This window comes from Mus pahari, chromosome 7, assembly GCF_900095145.1.
Source record: "Mus pahari chromosome 7, PAHARI_EIJ_v1.1, whole genome shotgun sequence".
In the NCBI taxonomy this organism is placed as follows: Eukaryota; Metazoa; Chordata; class Mammalia; order Rodentia; family Muridae; genus Mus; species Mus pahari.
Genome location: NC_034596.1, coordinates 60,946,186 through 60,965,214, shown reverse-complemented (window position 1 = coordinate 60,965,214; position 19,029 = coordinate 60,946,186). Strand labels below are relative to the sequence as shown.

Here is a 19,029-nt window from a genome sequence, read left to right as displayed (position 1 = left end):
TTATCAGTGAGTACATATCTAGTGACTTCTTTTGTGATTGGGTTACCTCACTAAGGATGATATCCTCCAAATACATCCATTTGCCCAAGAAGCAGCCAGCATCCATTGTCCCAGTAGCCCCTTCTATTCTTGACTCTGAAGCCAGAGCCACATGGCCCCAGCTGCTGAGTCTCACTGCTTGCTGGGGCTGGAACATGGCCATCTTGTTCCATTTCATCATCCCCAGCTTTCTGTTTTCCAACTCTTTCACTTCCTAAGCTTTGCTCTCCTGTAACTTGTTCTGTAGACTGACCTTGAATTCAGAACTCCATGGCTCTGTCTCCTGATTTCTGGAATTAAAGGTGTATACCACCTCACCAAGACCTTAGCTTTTCTTTACCTGGAATTTCATCTGTACTAGGCTGGTCTTCAACACAAAGATCTGCTTGCTTCTGTCTCTTGGGATTAAAGGGGTGTACAATCATGCCTGGATGTTTCTTAGCCATCATAATCTACCTCTTGTCAATTTGACATACAATCATACCTCCTTATGTTCAAATGAAAATAATAACATAATTAGAATGATACCTAACATGATATAACTACCCCTTGTTGAACTGCAAACAAATGAACAATAAGTTTAACTGGGTGAGATTTTGCCCCGAGGTCACCACTTCCCTTACTTCTATTTAATATCCTTGAACATCTGATATAATTCCATTCTACTTCCTGATGACCCTTTACATTTTGAATTTTCCTTTCTTACTAAACTTGATTAAAACATTCCTCATAAGAATGGACCATAGTACAAAGTCTAAATTAGGCCTTTTTGAGACTTCCTTTGTCAGTGCAATTAAATCTAAATTTCCTTACCTTAGCCTCAGATAGACTATATCACAAGAACAATCTCTAGGCAATATACTAAAATTGTTCTCCTCTGAAATCTCTTGAGTCAGGCTACCACTGAGAGTTCAGATCACTCTTCAACATCACAGTGTAGCAGAACCCAATTAACACTACTCAATTGATCCCAGCAGTGGTGGCCCTTTCCTGCTACCCACCCAGTGTTTTATATTCCCAAATGAGAGAGGCTACTTCCTGATCTCCATGTGGCTAACCTACCCTCTTCAGATATTTCCAAGTTATTACTTGGTAAAACCTATATTGAGGCTTTGTTGCCCTAGTCCTAGACACTCAGTGCTCTTGGCCGCAATCCCCCCTGGTGAATATGCTCTCTGACCCACACACACCTCTCAGGCCTGGTGTCTCTTCATGTTCCCCAATGCCTCTCTCATTCTTCAGTTTATTATTCTCTCAGTTTCTTATGTGCAGATGTGTAGAGTCTTGTGCAGATTTGTGGGCCGGATTAACATAATACAAGCTTCATTAGGCCAAATCTACCATGCCACTGTCTTCCGTGTTCCTACTAATATGACCCATTAAGCCCCACTTAAAATATTTCACTGCTTTCAGAACCCAAAGTTTTCAAAATTCACATTTCTCCAAACAACATGGTCAGGCCTATCACAGCAATACCTAATTCCTGGTACCAACTAATGTCTTAGGCTTTTGTTGCTGTAAAGAGACATCATGCCAAAGTAACTATTATAAATGAAAACATTTCATTGGAGCTGGCTTACAGTTTCAGAGGTTCAATCCATTGTATTCATGGTGGAAAGCATGACATTGTGCAGGCAGACTTGGTGATAAAGGAGCAGAGAGTTTTACATCTTGAACCAAAGACAGCCAGAAGGATACTGTTTTCTGCATCCAGCCAGGAGGCTCTCTTTTGCACTAGCAGAGCTTGAACATTGAGATCTCAAGGCCCACCCCCACAAGTCATACTTTGCCCAACAATGCCACACCTCCTAATAGTGACACTTCCCATGGGCCAAGCATATTTAATCCACCACACTATTCAGGTGGAGTAGTCAGTTGGATAATATTCTGATGTTTAAGGAGTCTAATGTGGTACCTGCAAAGTTTCAGGACTGCATCAAAGGACAAGTTCTTTTTGGTGAGTATGATTTGGAATTGTTGAAAGTGCTGTTGAAGTTAAATAGGAGTTTGTTATAGAGAGTATATGTCTAACAAATGATAAAGAACAAAAAATATAGGAATGAGAATGCGCTTCTCTTGTTAGTATTTGCTGAGTATGAGAGATATACAGTACTCCTAAAATTTTAAGGTATGTAATTTGCATAAGTGTTAAATGTCTAGATTTGCTGTTAGAGCTGCCTGCAGTCAAATAACCACAGTATACATCTGTAGACAGTAGGAAAATTTTTTTGTACGTCTTTTTCCTTTGAGAGCCTCTTAATTGCATTTTGGAAAAAAAATCTGTTAAATTTAATTTTAATTCTCATAGGTTTGTTTATTGTTCTTTTTGTTTGTTTTAAAATTTACATTTCTAATCCCAGTACACAATTATGTACACTCATCATGCCATAAAAGATAAACCAAACTGGGCTGTGGTGGCGCACACCTTTAATCCCAGCACTTGGGAGGCAGAGGCAGGTGGATTTCTGAGTTTGAGGCCAGTCTAGTCTACAAAGTGAGTTCCAGGACAGCCAGGGCTATAAAGAGAAAACCCTGTCTCGAAAAAACAAAAAAACAAAACAAAACAAAATTTACATTTCTTCCTTTATTTGTTTGGTTTGGGGGGGAGGTACATATGAGTGTTACCTGAAACATGTGGCAGGCAAAAATCAACTTACCTAAGTCAGTTTTCCTCTTCCATCATGTGAGTTTTGAGCATCTTTTCTTTCTTGTTGAGCCAACTGTGGTCACAGCCATCTCTCCAGCCCATAGAGATTTGCAACTGTAAGTAAATAATACTTATTTTTCATTTTTTTTAAATGAAAATATACAGGCAACAGTAATAAAAATTGAGTAATGCTATGTAGAGTAAAGCCTTAAATAAAGCATATAAAAACACTTGAAAAACTACAGATATGGCCTGGAGAGATGGCTTAGTGATTAAGAGAGCTTCTTGGCTTTCCAGTAGACCATAGTTGAGTTTCCAGAACCTACATTAGTGAGCTCACAGTTGTCTAACTCCAGCTCCAGAGGATCGGACACCCTCTTCTGGCCTCCGTTGTACACTCTTAGATACATAGCATGTACTCAGATACATAGATGACCCATAGATGATTTTAGTTTAAAATCTAAATATGTTTTAAAACTGCAAATAATAAAAGACTTTTGTAGCATTATGCAACCTTCGGTTCCAACAGGGTTTTCTGAATGCTCCATTAATGAAACTCATAGAGTAGTAAGTACATAGAAATTTTTTATACTTGATTAGTGCTATGTAATTACCCAAGATAATATGTAGATTGTAGTTGTTAAAAGTATATTGTTTGTTTTGAAGGAATTAACTGGGAAGAAAAATTGCAGAAAATTTCCTTCAGAAAATTTTAAAAACTGCGAAGAGATCAATGAAAAGAAAATTCAAAGTCAGAAGCAAGGTAATATTGTTAGTGGTTATGTAATGACTAGGATAATAACTGGTTAAAATATTTTTTTTTTTTTTTTTTTTAAAGATTTATTTATTTATTATATGTAAGTACACTGTAGCTGTCTTCAGACACTCTAGAAGAGGGCGTCAGATCTTGTTAGGGGTGGTTGTGAGCCACCATGTGGTTGCTGGGATTCAAACTCTGGACCTTCGGAAGAGCAGTCGGGTGCTCTTACCCACTGAGCCATCTCACCAGCCCCTAAAATATTTTTTTAATATAAAATTTTTAAGTTTCTAGATTTACAATGGAAAATATGTTTATGATTTAAAGTAGTTATTTATACATAGAATGATTATTTAATGAAATAACCTGTTACTTTAAGTATATTATTTGCAGGTTTGGCTTTAATGTGATCCCTAAGTAACTTTGTTTCACAGAGTTTTATATTACTTCATATGTGCTCATATGAATGTTTCCTTCTATGAAATTAATGTCATAATTAAGGTTTGATAAGGGTTGAATATCAGAGTAATTAAAGTCTTGTGTATCAAAATTTAAAGTGCTTTTTGTCTAAATACTAACAAGTTCAAGATTTCATGTCATGATGAATCCATGGACCTAGTGGTATTCTAAATAAAAAGGAAAAGTAAAAATGAGAACAATGATCAAAATTCATAAAAGAGGGAGGAATATAGTACTTACAGGGTTTCTCTGTATAGCCCTGGCTGTCCTGGAAATCACTTTGTAGACCAGGCTGGCCTCAAACTCAGAAATCCACCTGCCTCTGCCTCCCAAGTGCTGGGATTAAAGGTGTGCGCCACCATGCCCAGTTTGGTTTATCTTTTATGGCATGATGAGTGTACATAATTGCAAATTTTATTCTGATGGTATGGTGATTTGCAATTCATAATATATCTTAGTTACTGTTCTGTTGCAGTGAAGAAACACCCTGATGAAGGCAACTTATAGAAGGAAGCATGTACCTAGGCTTTCTTATAATCCGTGGCTAGCATGACAGTAGGTAGGGGTGGTGCTGGAACAATAGCTGATAGTGTGACCTGAAAGCATGAGACAGAGAGCTAACTGGTAATGGCAGGAGTTTTTGAAACCTCAAAGCCTGCTCCTCAGTGTCACTTCTACAATACAGTCAACCTTCTAATCCTTCCCAAACAGTTCCACAGACTTGGAACCAAGGCTTCAACCACGTGAGCCTATGGCGACCATTCTGGTTCAAACCACTACAATAAGCATACATAGGAATTAGCTCAGTTAGAATTTCAGGTAGATTTGCTTCTGGATTCTCCATTTTTTAGCTCAGACTGCTGATCTCATTTGCTTTCTTCACCTATGCTCACCTAAGATGCTCGAATAGATATCAAGTTCTGTAGCTTTAATTATTTCCCATGATAATTCTTAGAGATTGGGAGAGCTTTCAAAGATTTGCTGCTTTGGCTACATTGAGGATGAGAGTAGAGCCATATGGGTAGAGTTTCACATTTTCCTAATTCTATACTTAACTAGCAAAACTTGTTTTGTATCTTACATGGTTGCTTAGGATTAATGACCCCCAGTGGATTTCTTAAGTCTTCTAACTATTTTATGTCTTGAGAACTGATATTTAAAACATTTGTTTAGTATCTACTAGTTCTTGAGTGTCTACACTAACTTCAGAAAAAAAAAAGTTTATGAAAATTAAGATTTTTCTCAGTCTAACTTAAAGATTAAGACTGGTATACAACTAAAATGTAGGATACCACAATGGCATTTTAAAAAGTATTATGGGGGGCTGGTGAGATGGCTCAGTGGGTAAGAGCACCCGACTGCTCTTCCAAAGGTCCAGAGTTCAAATCCCAGCAACCACATGGTGGCTCATAACCATCCCTAACAAGATCTGATGCCCTCTTCTGGAGTGTCTGAAGACAGCTACAGTGTACTTACATATAATAAATAAATAAATCTTAAAAAAAAAAAAAAAGTATTATGGGAACTTAATGGGAGAATGAGAGAATTTGGAGATACAGTGGGTTGAAGAATAAGTTCCAAGCAAGCAATTGAGGTTTTTGCAGATAAGTAAAGGAACATTTTAAGGGAGGGTAAACATTGGAAGTTCACGCCCAAGCAATTTGAGAAATACTAGGTCTAATACCCATGGAGTGTGGTTCTAATTTGAGGCCAGTGGAAGACTGAAATGATATTGAAGGCCAGGTAGGAAAGCTACATGTATGCCAGCCAACTGGAAAGTCATTGGCAGAATTGTATACATAAGTATATCCTTACATTTGAAGTGACTGATCTAAATAGACCAGTGCTTTGTGTAACCTGTCTGAAAAATTGTCTTATTTTTTAAGATTTTTTTTCTATACTTACGAGATTTTGTTTCTAATTTCCAATAAAATAAGAGAGAACTGAAGTATCAAATGTACCCACTGATCCCTTGAACTCTCTGGAACAGCCTACCTCCAGCAAAGAAAGAAGACACCTGCTTCTCAGTCAGAAGAAAGCTTACGTTTTAATGACACCACTTAGAAACAAGAAGTTGATAGAGCAAAAATGTATGGAGCACAGTCTCTATTTTGAAGGAATGTCGGATTTTTTCAAAGCAAAGCATCAAGAAGAAAGTGAGTCAGATATACATGGAACTCCAAGTCCTACCAGTAAGTCTCAAGAGGCCTTTGAACATGGAGTGGGATGTGAAGGCAGTAATACCAAGGAGGACTGCAGTGAATGTGACATAATCACTGTCAAACAGATTCAGAAACCTTGCCTGAAAAGTAAACAAATGCTCACCAATGATTTTATGAAAAAGAACAAGTTGCCCTCAAAACTGCAGAAAACTGAAAATCAAATAAGTGTATCACCGCATTGCCAGTCCTCATCACATTTGTCAAGTAAAGAGAATGAAGTAGAAATTAAAAGTAAAACAAGAGCAAGAAATACAAAAGAAAGGATGAAACAGGAGAGAGAAAACGCAAACAACATCACAAAAGATATCCTCCTCATTTCAGAATCTAAAGGTGAGAGTTATATCACACCAAAGACTCAGAGATCTTCTGCTAGATCTTCTGCTAAAGAATCACATGACAAATCTGCTGTTAGCAAGGACCTTCTAATTGAAGTAAAGGCTGATAAAACTAACAGACAACTGTTAGACCATCTACCTGGTTTAACTGATGATGGAGAATGGAGTGAGCAGGAGTTACAGAAGCTTCATTGGTAAGTAGTTATGTCTCTGGAATATCTGCAGAATGGTTACAGAACAGCAGAAAGGGCCTGACTTAAAGATATACCAGTGATGTTAGCGAGCTTTTCAGAAGATGTGAGTAATTATTCTGCTTGTACTGGTGATAAATCACATTCTTTAAGAACTGAATTTGAGTTTGGCTGGAGAGATGGCTCAGCAGTTAAGAGCACTCACTGGTAGCTCTTCCTTAGGACCTGAGGTTGATTCCCAGCACTCACAAAGTGATTTACAATCTGTAAGTCCAATTCCAGTGGGATTTATGCCTTTCAGACCTCTGCACAAATATAGATGGAGGCAAAACAGCATACACATAAACAGATTTTATTAAAAAGAGAATTGAATTTGACTATAGAGACTTACACTATTAAGAGTGTAGTAGTATGGAATTCCCTCAGAGATCAAATCATTGACTAGTTGGAAAACAGATCATAATTGACTTATGAAGCCTAAATAGGAAGATTAAAGAGATATGACAACATATGTAGACAAATCAAGAACATTGGCAAAGATGAGGACTAGAAATCCATGTGTAATACAAGGGAGTGTAGAAACAAGGGAAGATCATTTGGTTGCTATTTTGTCAGAGTTGATGCTAGTGTAGAGGGGTAGCTGATGGAAGTGATGTAGTCAAAAGAAAGGAAGATGCAACTGATAAAGGAGGCTGACAAAGGAACATGCTACATTTAGTGTTCTATTTACTGTATGTCCTTTTTTTTTTTTTTTTTTAAGATTTATTTATTATATGTAAGTACACTGTAGCTGACACTCCAGAAGAGGGCATCAGATCTTGTTACAGATGGTTATGTAGCTGACACTCCAGAAGAGGGCGTCAGATGGTTATGAGCCACCATGTGGTTGCTGGGATTTGAACTCCAGACCTTTGGAAGAGCAATCGGGTGCTCCTACCCACTGAGCCATCTCACCAGCCCTACTGTATGTCCTTAAAAGTGCATTAACTTTGGGATAAATTTCAAGTCTTTTTGAAAGTTCTTTCTGACACATTTCTGTGACACTGTACAACCTTCACTGATATTTCCAATTCCCTACATGATCCTTTTTTGATTATTTTTTGAGCAAATAATTCTTTTTTACTTCCTCAAATTCTTATTTTTGTTTATTTTCTTGCTATGGTATGTTCCTTAGTGATCTTTTATCCTCTACAATTTTGACTTTCTTCTTTGTACAGTGATCCTCAGATTTATCTGTGGCTCTGAATTGTTACATTTAGATTTGTATTTACATTTAGTGGTGAATGAAACTATATAAATCTTGCCTAAAGATCTGACTACTAAAAATGTAAGAGAATATTTTTATTGATAATCATTTTTCATGCCCTTAGTAATTTTTAAATCAAAAAATTTTAACTTATTCACTGTGCATCCTGCTCACTGCCCTCTACGTCACTGCCTCCCACAATCCTTTTCCCCACTCCCCTTTTTTTCTGAGCTGGTGAGGACACCATGGGGTCCGCCCTCCCTCCCCCAGGGCACAAGGTGCTTTCTTTCCCACTGTGGCCAGACAAGACAGCCCAGCTAGTAGAGCAAACCCCACACACAGACAACAGCTTTAGGGTCAGCCTCCATTCCAGTTGTTTAGAACCTATACATCTGCTACATCTGAGTGGGGAGACCTAGGTGGTAATGTTTTATTTCTGAAGATGAAGTTCTTACCATCAAATATATTTAAACTCTTGTCATCATTGGTTTTAAAAAAATCTTATTAGTTGCTAAATAGCTTTTCCATGGGACCATCTGTGTGCAGCCTATTTTCTTACTATTCCTCCATCCATCTCAGACCTCACCTATTTATTGCCTGAATTGTAAAAATAACTTTGTACTTGTCATTTGTACTTTCCATCTGGGTAATCTAGCTCAAATATCTTCAGGTTAGGCTTGAGAATGTCACAGACCTGGGCAGTAGCAGAACACACCTTTAATCCTGGCAATTGGGAAGCAGGGGCGGGTAGATCTCTGAGTTCGAGGCCAGCCTGGTTGACAAAGTGAGTCCCAGGACAGCAAGGTCTGTTACACAGAGAAACTGTCCTGAGAGAGAGATAAAGAGAGAGGAAAAGGGAGAAGAAGAAGGAGAGGCAGGGAGGGAGAGAGGGAGGGAGGGAGAGAGAATATGTAACAGATTTTGAACTATCAGAAATTTTCATTGCATTTAATATAACTTTATATTTTATATTCTCCTTTAGGTCAATGGCAGACAATGATAACTAACAGTTTTACCTTTTCTAGCTGTATCTCTCAGCATTTCCTTATAATGTAACTTTTTTTTTTTTTTTTTTTTTTTTTTTGAGACAGGGTTTCTCTGTATAGCTCTGGCTGTCCTGGAACTCACTCTGTAGACCAGGCTGGCCTCGAACTCAGAAATCCGCCTGCCTCTGCCTCCCAAGTGCTGGGATTAAAGGTGTGCGCCACCACGCCCGGCATAATATAACTTTTTAATCTTATTTTATATTGTTTTCCAAAATCTATTTACTTATTTGCTTGGTTGAGACAGGATTTCTATGTGTAGACTTGGGTATCCTGGAACAAGATAAAGCTGGTCTACTATTCTTCAACTATTGATCTGAGTTTCCCAAGTGCTTGGATTACAGACCTGTACCAGCATACAAAACCCCTTCCTCCGTCCTCCTCCCTCCCTTTCTCCCTCCCTTCCTCTCTTCCTCCGACCCTTCTTTCTTCAGTTTAAAAAGTCTGGAATGTTACACATATCACCAAACCTGGGGTGAATGTCCATAGTTTTTTTTCTCCCTTTTATAGCCTCACCTAAGCTATACTTAAGGCTGAAAGCAATCAGGAAATGGACCTTCAGCCAAACACAAATCTGTGCATTTAATTCTCAGTTCTTGCTTCTCTTGGTAATCTAGTCCACTTGTGATCTCTCTTTTTGTGTGAACACAAAATCTATTCTAGTCATTGCCAGTGATACAGTCAATGGATGAGCATCTGAAAAAATGCAAATTACTGCCCATCTTACTTAATAAATTGAAATCTTGATTAGCAATGTATTTCTTATTGTGTTTATTCCTGAGAATGCAGGTGTTTGGCACATATAGTATCACTGTAACAAGTTATAAGAATATGTGTTTATGAGACTATAAGCACAGTCGGATCTACTTTAGATAATACGGGAATTAAGGGATGAAAGAGATCAAACATGAGCCAAAGATTCAATGTAAGTGTGTTTCATATAGAAAGGGAGAGGGCAAATTGAGAAATCTTGAAGGGAGTCTGGAATGAATTGAATCCCCAAGGCTGAAGAAATAGCTCATGAGTGGTGGGACTAATGCCAGTCAGAATATCACCATAAGTTAGAGCAAGGGTTCTAATGGCTGTGATTATATGTTAAATTTTCCTCATTATTTACCTGGAATAACTTGGAAGATAGTGATAATTACTGACTCTTACTAAATACATTAAGAATTATTTTTAATGAAAAATAGTTATTTTAGACAGTCGTAGATTTACCAATAGTTTTATACAATGCTAAGGAACTTGATAAAGTTGTGAAGAAACGTTATCATATTAGTTAATTATCCCTAATCTGAAAACCCCTAAGTTTCAAAATCTAAAAGTCTTTGTCCTAACAAATAACACCAGCGGAAAATCGATACTTAACCTCCTATGACAGTGGCTCACAGAGCGTAAGGGTACATTAAAAAGATTATATGAACTCATCTTCAAGAGGTTGGCATGGCTTGATAGTAGCATTCTCCCAACCTATCAACGAAACCGCTGTACTTTGGTCTGTATGTATGAAGATACATATGAAACATGAGTTAATCTCATGTTCTGACTAGATCCTGAAACACTTGTGTCTTAAGTATTTCAAATAAGGAGCCATTTTAGGGTAATTGCTGAATTAGTTATCTAGCTGAAATGTCACCTTAACCACAACATATCATGTTGGAGTGTGTGTGTGTGTGTGGGGGGGTGGAAATAGTATGGTAGGCTTTAAAACAGTGATTTGCAGGTGAACTTTTAGAGTTTCATTTATAGGTTGAATTAGAACCACCTCGTACTTACACTTTTTTTAGTTGTTGAGACCTAGTATTACTGTCCTTAAATTTTAACTTTTATCTGTTGCCTCAACTTTCTCTAGTGCAGGGATCACAGGTGTATATCGCCGTGCCCAGCTTCATTTTTATTATAAGTAGTCTTAAAATGTTCCCTGTGATATTTACATTTATACATGTGTCATGCATTGATCATGCCCATTCACACCTAATCATAAAACTATGGAAGAACTAGGAGTTTATCTTCTTGTAGATTTACTACTAGTAATTCTTGATAGACAATATATAGAAGTTAATATTTTCCAGAATTCCCTCAGAGATCAAATCATTGACTAGTTGGACTTGGGGGAAAAAATGTTGAAAAATTTTCAAATTTAGTAGAAATAGTTTGAAGACATTTTACTAGACATATACAATTATATCTTCATAGTTTATTGTATTATAATAGTAACATAGAATAGAGTGAGATTAGCATCTTTTCTCAATAGTTAATCTAGAATGATTTTGGTTTTTAAAAAATCCTTCAGCTTAGTAACTATCACTGACTCAGTATGTTTTCAGATTATCTTCCTTGATTTGAATTTCTTGTTCTTATCTGGATTTGGTCTGCCGTAGTGCTTTTACATCTCTTCCAAAGCACAGACCTGGCTTTTGGTCAGATGTGGCTATGGCAGTAGGTTCTCGAACTGCTGATGAATGCCAGAAGAAATACACAGAAGAACCCCAAGGCCGAGGATCCCGAAAACATGTCTCTAAGAAAAAGCAAGCCAACTCCAAGGTCCAAAACGGTAAATTTTATTATTGTTTTCTCAGAATGCTTAGTGCAGTAGTTCCCAACCTTCCTAATGCTGTGACTCTTTAATAAAGTTCCTCCTGTGTGGTGACCCCCAACTGTATAATTATTCTTTGTTGATACTCCATGACTGTAGTTTTGATACTGTTTTGAATTGTAGTGCAAATATCTGATATGCAGGGTAGCTGACATGTAACCCTTGTGACATGATTGTTTGACCACCCCTCCCACACCGTGGGCTGTGACCCACAGGCTGAAAACCACTGACTTAGTTAATACTCAGAATTGTTTTACCAATGACATGTTATATATATTTATGAATCTGAATCAATTGTTTCTCTTAAATTTTAAAATCGGGAACTCAAGATAATATTTTAAGTCTTAACCAATGTAGCTAATTCCATCAATAATAGTTTAGTAGGTTGTTTCTTTTTAATTTGTTCTAGAAAGCTTGCTATTGGATAAAGATTCATTGTCTGAGGATATCATTTAACATGAACATTTGCTTTCATTCCCTGTCATCCTTTATGGAAGCTATCAGATTTCTCTTTTGTAATCTGAGGTTTACTGTTACCTGTGACTGCTAGTAAAAGATGCTTTCTGTCAGGGAAGTTCTCTAGCAAGTATAGAGAGCATCTGAAGATCATGGCATAAGAACGATTAATAAATCAAGTGGATCTCACAGAGTAACTTTATTGTTTGTTGTTGTTGTTGTTGTTGTTGTTTTAACTGAACTTAGAGACTTGTACGTGGTAGACAAGTACTATATGACTTGGCTGTATTCTCCAGTCCCATTAACAAGTTTTGTTGGGGGAGGGAGAGGTTTTTTCCTCTCCTTTTATTTTTATTAAGTTATTTATTTACTTTATATCCCAATCACAGCTTCTTCCCCTCCTCTCCTCCTAGTCGTTCCCTCTCACCTTCCTGTGTATCCTTTCCACCTCTCCTCCCCTCTCCTCTGAAAAGAGGAGGCCCCCTTTGGATATCAACCAGCCTTGGCAGACAGATCAAGTTGCATTAAGACGAGGCACATCTTTCATTGTGGCCAGACAGGGTAACCCAGTTAGGGGAAATGGATCCAAAGGTAGGCAGTGTAGTCGGAGACAGCCCCTGCTCCTACTTTAGGAGTCCCATATGAAGACCCAGCTGCACAACTGTTATATTTGTTCAGAGGGCCTAAGTCCTTCCCGAGCATATGCTCTGGTTGATAGCTTGGTCTCTCTGAATCCCAGTGGGCCCAGATTAGATGATTCTGTAGGTTTTCCTTTGGCATCCTTGACCCTTCTTGGCTCCTTCAATCTTTCCTCCTTCTCTTCCACAGGATTCCTCACTTAATGTTTGGTTGTAGGTCTAAGATGCCCTTACTATGTTCTCTGTCTATCCTGGAACACTAACTATGTAGACCTCTCTGGCTCTTTCTAGTCTTTTAACCTTTTTGTGTATACTCTAGGGGCATCACATGAGCTAATACAGCATCCATTCCAATGTAGGAAGAATTATTTGTGTGGTGTATGCTACCAGCTCAGAGTACCTTTTGGCATTTACTTATTTGTTCGAGGGGTAAAGGTCCACTTTCTTGTCCAGACTGAACTCAAGAGACAACAGGACTAGCCGGGCATGGTGGCGCACGCCTTTAATCCCAGCACTCGGGAGGCAGAGGCAGGCGGATTTCTGAGTTCGAGGCCAGCCTGGTCTACAGAGTGAGNAGGCAGGCGGATTTCTGAGTTCGAGGCCAGCCTGGTCTACAGAGTGAGTTCCAGGACAGGCAGGGCTACACAGAGAAACCCTGTCTTGAAAAACAAAAAAAAAAAAAAAAAAAAAAGAGAGAGAGAGACAACAGGCCTGTATCAAGGTACCATGTTCGTAAGGTCACCACATTTTTTTGTCTGTGCTGTGCCTAGTGAGCTCTGTTGGGCAGTTTGGCCTCAGGAATAAAAGTTTTAGATGGGAAGTTGCCCCTTACCTTTGTTTTTTTGTTTGATTTGTTGGTTTTTTTTTTTTTTTTTTTAGCATTTATTTGTGTATGTGTATGCTTATGTGCTTGTTGAGGTGTGTGTGTGTGTCTGTGTATGTGTGTGCCAAAAATGGAGGTCAGGGGACATCTTTTGGGCATTGGTTCTCTTCCACCATGCAGGTCTCAGGTATTGAACTCAGGTTGTCAGGATTGGAGAAGGGTGCCTCTACTTGCTGAGTCATCTTGCTGGCCACCCTTGGTCTGTATAAGGAAATACATGGGAATTAAGTCATTCTTAGGACAAAACAGGTTTTTAAAAAGTGAGAGTGGGACTGGAGAGATGCTTGAGTGCTTAAGAGCACTTGCTACGTTTGCGGACAATCCGGGTTTGGTTCCCGGAAACTCACATGGTGGCTCACACCATCCATAATGCCAGTTCCAAGAAATCCAGTGCTCTCTTTTGACCTTCAGCAGCACTAAGTAGGCATGTAGGAAATTCAGAAATTCATGTTGGCAACACACATACACATAAAATAAAGTAAATCTTTACAAGTATATTTAAAAGGGAGCTGGAGAGATGGCTCAGTGTTTCAGAACACTGACTGCTCTTCCAGAGGTCCTGAGTTCAATTCCCAGCAACCACATGGTGGCTCACAACCATTGGTAATGGGATCTGATGCACTCTTCTAGTGTGTCTGAAGACAGCTACAGTGTACTCATATAAATAAAAAATAAATAAATCTTAAAAATAATTTTAAAACAAATTTTTTAAATTATTTGTTTTGTAGGAAACTTAGGAGAGGCTTTTACTTTTATAAAGCAGGTAACATAAATGACCAACTCATTATCAAAATGTTTTATTGATTCTTAGGTGAGAAAGACAGTGCTGAGAACAAGACTATTAACATAACTGCCAGAGTGGGAACTCTTAAAAGGAAGCGACAAATGAGGGATTGCCTAGAACATTTACCAAAGGACAACCATGATGATTTTTTCACTGCAACACCCTTGCAGAAACAAAGAATTCAGGTAAGATTGCTGAATGCATGAACTCTGCATTGTTATGTATTGTTAATGTATATCACTAACGTCCATAATCTATAGTCTTTTCAGACATGAACCAAAAAAAAAAAAAAAAAAAAATGAAGACATCTGCCATTCTTACCAGTTTCTAGTCAGCTCTTAGGTGTTTCAAAGAGAAAAAATGAAGAAGTGGGCCAAGGGCATTTCGACATACCTGACATTACTTTTCTTCCACAAAAATAAGCAAAGCAACTGGTAGCCAGGTGTACTTCCAAAGCCTAGACTTTTACAAGAGACCAAAGTTAGAATACATACAGCTGTAGGGGACAGAGGCCTCTGTACTTCCATTCCTCATGCTCACAGATGTCGTCCTCACGAACCCAACTAGGCCAGCAGTGCCACTGTTGCTGCAGCACCTAGACAGTGCCGTACTGGAGACAGGAGGTTCAGCTCTGTGAGCTTAAGAGTTTTCCATATAACAAAGAGATTTGTTTTTTGTTTTTTGTTTTTTTTTTTTTAATTTGGTATCCGTGTGATAAATGTTTTAACAAAATCTCAAGTGTTCAATTTTACTAATAAAGACTCAGTAGCTCTGAGAGACAGAGAAAGCACCCAGCTGACTTTCTTCCTCTGCCTATGTCCCAAAAGGAAAAAGCAGCTCTCCTTGCCTTTTCAAAAGCCCCTCAAATTGAACATCCCTCCCTTCTCCTTCCTGTGCTTCTATCTGTCCTCCTGACTTCCTCTTACTCCCTATGTTGACTCCCTGTCAACTGGTTGTTTGGTTGGTTGTTTTTTTGGTTTTTCGAGAGAAGGTTTCTCTGTGTAGCCCTGGCTGTCCTGGAACTCACTCTGTAGACCAGGCTGGCCTCGAACTCAAATCCGCCTACCTCTGCCTCCCAAGTGCTAGGATTAAAGGCATGCGCCACCACGCCCGGCTTTAACTGGTTGTTTGCTCTGCTTCTTTAACTATGGTTGACATTATTTTATCCTGTTCACAATAAGCAGAAAAACTGGATTAAAGGTGTGTGCTAGGGCTGAGCCACACCATAACTACACACAGACTTTTCCAGTAACCAACACAGTATCAGGGTTCACAGTGTGACCACATATCCTGCAACAAATATAATTTGTCTACATAATTCTCATAAAGAAGTATCATAATACTAGATGGGATGAGTGCTGATTTTATATGTAGAAAGAGTCCCCAAAACTGAAGAAACTAAGCAAAATTGCAGATCTAAAGCCAGCATGTAAAGCTAGGAATGTGTCTTTGTCAGGGTTTCTATTCCTGTATACGACATCATCACCAAGAAACAAGTTGGAGAGGAAAGGATTTACTTACCTTATACTTCTACATTGCTATTCATTACCAAAGGAAGTCAGGACTGGAACTTAAGCAGGTCAGGAAGCGGGAGCTGATGCAGAGGCCATCGGGGGATGTTATTTACTGGCTTGCTTCCCCTGGCTTGCTCAGCTTGCTTTCTTATACAACCCAGGGCTACCAGTTCAGGGATGGCATCACCCACAATGAGCCCTGTCCCCTTGATCACTAATTGAGAAAATACCTTACAGCTGGATCTCATGGAGGCATTTCCTCAAGGGAGGATCCTTCCTCTGTGATAACTCTAACTTGTTTCAAGTTGACGCACAAAACCAGCCAGTACAGTATGTATCTTAGTGATTACATATGCTAGGCTCTAGGCTCTGTCTCCACCACTTCTCAGTGAGTTTAACCTTTACCTGGGGGCAGGTCACCCAGCTTCACACAAGGATCTTTACTGGCTATGCTGTCTTGGCCCTTTCACCTGTTTTTATAAACAAAGTTTTAGTGGAACATAACCATACTGGCCTGCTTTTGTATTGTATAATACAGCCTTCATACTGCAGTAACAGACTTGAATAATTGGGACTATTGGATCATAAAGACTAAAAGCTTTTAACATGCTTAGAAAACACTTGACTACCTCTGTTCTCCACAGCCTTTAGAAATAGATATAATTGTGTTTATTTTGTACAAGAGAAAATGGTTTTTGTTTTATTCTGTGTTCTATTAGTTTTAATTATAAAACTTGAAAAATTATAGAGGAAAACAACTTAATCCACAAAATTATTTTGTGATGAGATAAATTTGAGAACTTGGTGAAAATATTTGTTTTCTAGTTGCCAAGTTTTCAGTACAGTCAAGATGATGATTTTCTGCTCGATATGGACAGGAATCCAGTGTCTCCATCTTCAGTCACTTCACTGTGGAGTAGCACTACCCCACAGTGTCAGCATTTCAGTCCCAGCATGCTAGCCTCTATAGAAAGGTAGGTGTGAATGCCATGTTCAGTTTATAGTCAAGTGAATTTAATATTCAAGAACCTTGAAACATTTTGTAAAATGATAAACTTAAAAGCATCAAGGGGAAGTTATCATTTAAAAAACTGAATAAATAGTTCCTAAAAATTAAGCATGCTTAATTTCAGCAAGTTATGGGTTATCTCAATGTATAATATTGGAAGTGGAATAATTTTAGTTGAATTATATAGTGATCCTTTGTGAGATTATACTATGAATTAACACTCTTTCTAACTCAAATACAAAACCCATAAATCACTAATGAAAAGATTTAATATTATGTTTTATCTGCCACCAATCACTGTCTGCAATATTAAGATGATGAGAGAAAAGACTGTTCTGCTGGGTCTGGGGAAATGGCTCAGTGGGAAAGAGTACTCAGTGCTCTTCCAGGGAACTTGGATCCTGGCACCCAAGTCAGGCAATTCCGAATTCATGGCAGCTCCAGGAGATCTGACTTCCTCTTCTGGCCTCCATGAGCAGTTCACTCATATGCATAACCCCTACCCCAACTACCACATGCACACATAATTAAAACTAATACTATAAATTAAAACCTTTGTAAAAAGGAATATAGCATAATACAAAAAATGTTCCCTTTAATATATTTAGCATTACTGCAAATTAACAATGAAACAGTAACCCTTTTTTACAACATGTTAGTGAAAAACTATAAATCAGTATTATCTGTGCAGCTGCAATTTGTTGACATCTATTACTATAACCATGAACATTGTCCCAGGAATCCTAATTTTGTAGTGTAGTGTTCAAAGAAACTAGAAGTTAATTTGCTAAGCATGCCTTTAATTCCAACACTTTGGAATCAAGACAGACAGAGTTTGGGGATAGCCAGGACTACACAGTAAGATACTGTCTCTAAAAGTGAAAAGGGATGTGCTTGTATACAGGGTTACTTTTTATGACAACTTGAGAACTATTATAAAGTAAAAAACTTTGACTTCTGTTATAGCAAACAATTGGTGGGAAAGTAGACCTATAGGGTGCTACTCTGGGTAGACCTATCATTCACTAAGCAAAGTATTAGCAGCTGTGGGTTTATTCATTTGCACAACAATGTTTGTGAGTAAGTTATATATCTTAATATATAATCAAACAAGAAACACAACTATATAGAAAGAAAAGACTTGCTAAGTTAGATTGGGCCTTGATATAATTGGAAGATGTAAATTGATAGTTTTTATACCAGGCGTAGTCTAAAAGGTCAATTGTGACATTTGGTTTCGATTAATGGAAGTGAACAACAAAAGTAGTAAAGATAGGAAGTGAACAGTCTTAGGGATAAACCTAGATGGTCCCTAGCTATTGGTCTTTTCCTGTGAAGAGACACTATGACTACAACAGCTCTTAGAAGAGAAAGCAGTTAATTGGGGCTTGCTTACTGTCTCAGATGTTTATTAGTTCATTATCATGGCAGGAGCATGGTGGCTTGTAAGCAGACATAGTGCTGGAGAAGTAGCTAGAGTTCTACATCCAGATCAACAGGAAACGGCAAGAAAAAGACCCAGGGCTTGGTTTGGGATTTTAAAACCTCACAGCCCACGCCCAGTCACATACTTCCTCCAACAAGGCCACACCTCCTAATCCTTCTCATGTAATGCCACCACTGATGACTAAACTTTCAAAGTTTTCTACTGTAGTCTTTTGAGTATCATTAAGAAAATTTTAGACTTTTATTGATTGCTGTTTAACATGGTATTATTTTATATTTACATAGGAATGATTGTGATAAATATGTTTACCAAATGCAAAAACATGCTAAAAAATATGGCAAGAGTAATGGTGGCCTTGTCTGGGGCAACATTAGGAAAAAAACAGTAAGTGTGTTTATTGTTTATCCTACACTTTGTTATAATGCTTGATAAACTGTGGTAATTATAAGTTGACTCTGCCCTCCAGGAACTTACAACCTAATCTAATCCTAGCATGAAGTCAGTAGTGAAGAAAGTACATAGCACTGTGAGATTATAGACGACAGCTCCTGGACTGAAGGAACTGAACCAAGACGTGCATGGGCGAAAATTCTCATTTGAAAACTGATTGGAGCCGGGCGTGGTGGTGCATGCCTTTAATCCCAGCACTCGGGAGGCAGAGGCAGGCGAATTTCTGAGTTCGAGGCCAGCCTGGTCTACAGAGTGAGTTCCAGGACAGCCAGGGCTACACAGAGAAACCCTGTCTCGAAAAACCAAAAAAAAA

General features: G+C 38.3%; 1 protein-coding gene across 1 annotated transcript in view; it reads left to right on the top strand.

Moving 5' to 3' along the window:
- The window catches only part of Mis18bp1 (MIS18 binding protein 1), a 56,294-nt gene that overhangs the window by 32,930 nt on the left and 4,335 nt on the right, over positions 1-19,029 (top strand). The window contains exons 8-12 of the mRNA XM_021202009.1: positions 5,840-6,653; positions 11,321-11,493; positions 14,324-14,481; positions 16,636-16,784; positions 18,551-18,650. Coding sequence (XP_021057668.1) covers positions 5,840-6,653; positions 11,321-11,493; positions 14,324-14,481; positions 16,636-16,784; positions 18,551-18,650 — 1,394 coding nt within the window. The remainder of the gene's footprint in view (positions 1-5,839; positions 6,654-11,320; positions 11,494-14,323; positions 14,482-16,635; positions 16,785-18,550; positions 18,651-19,029) is intronic.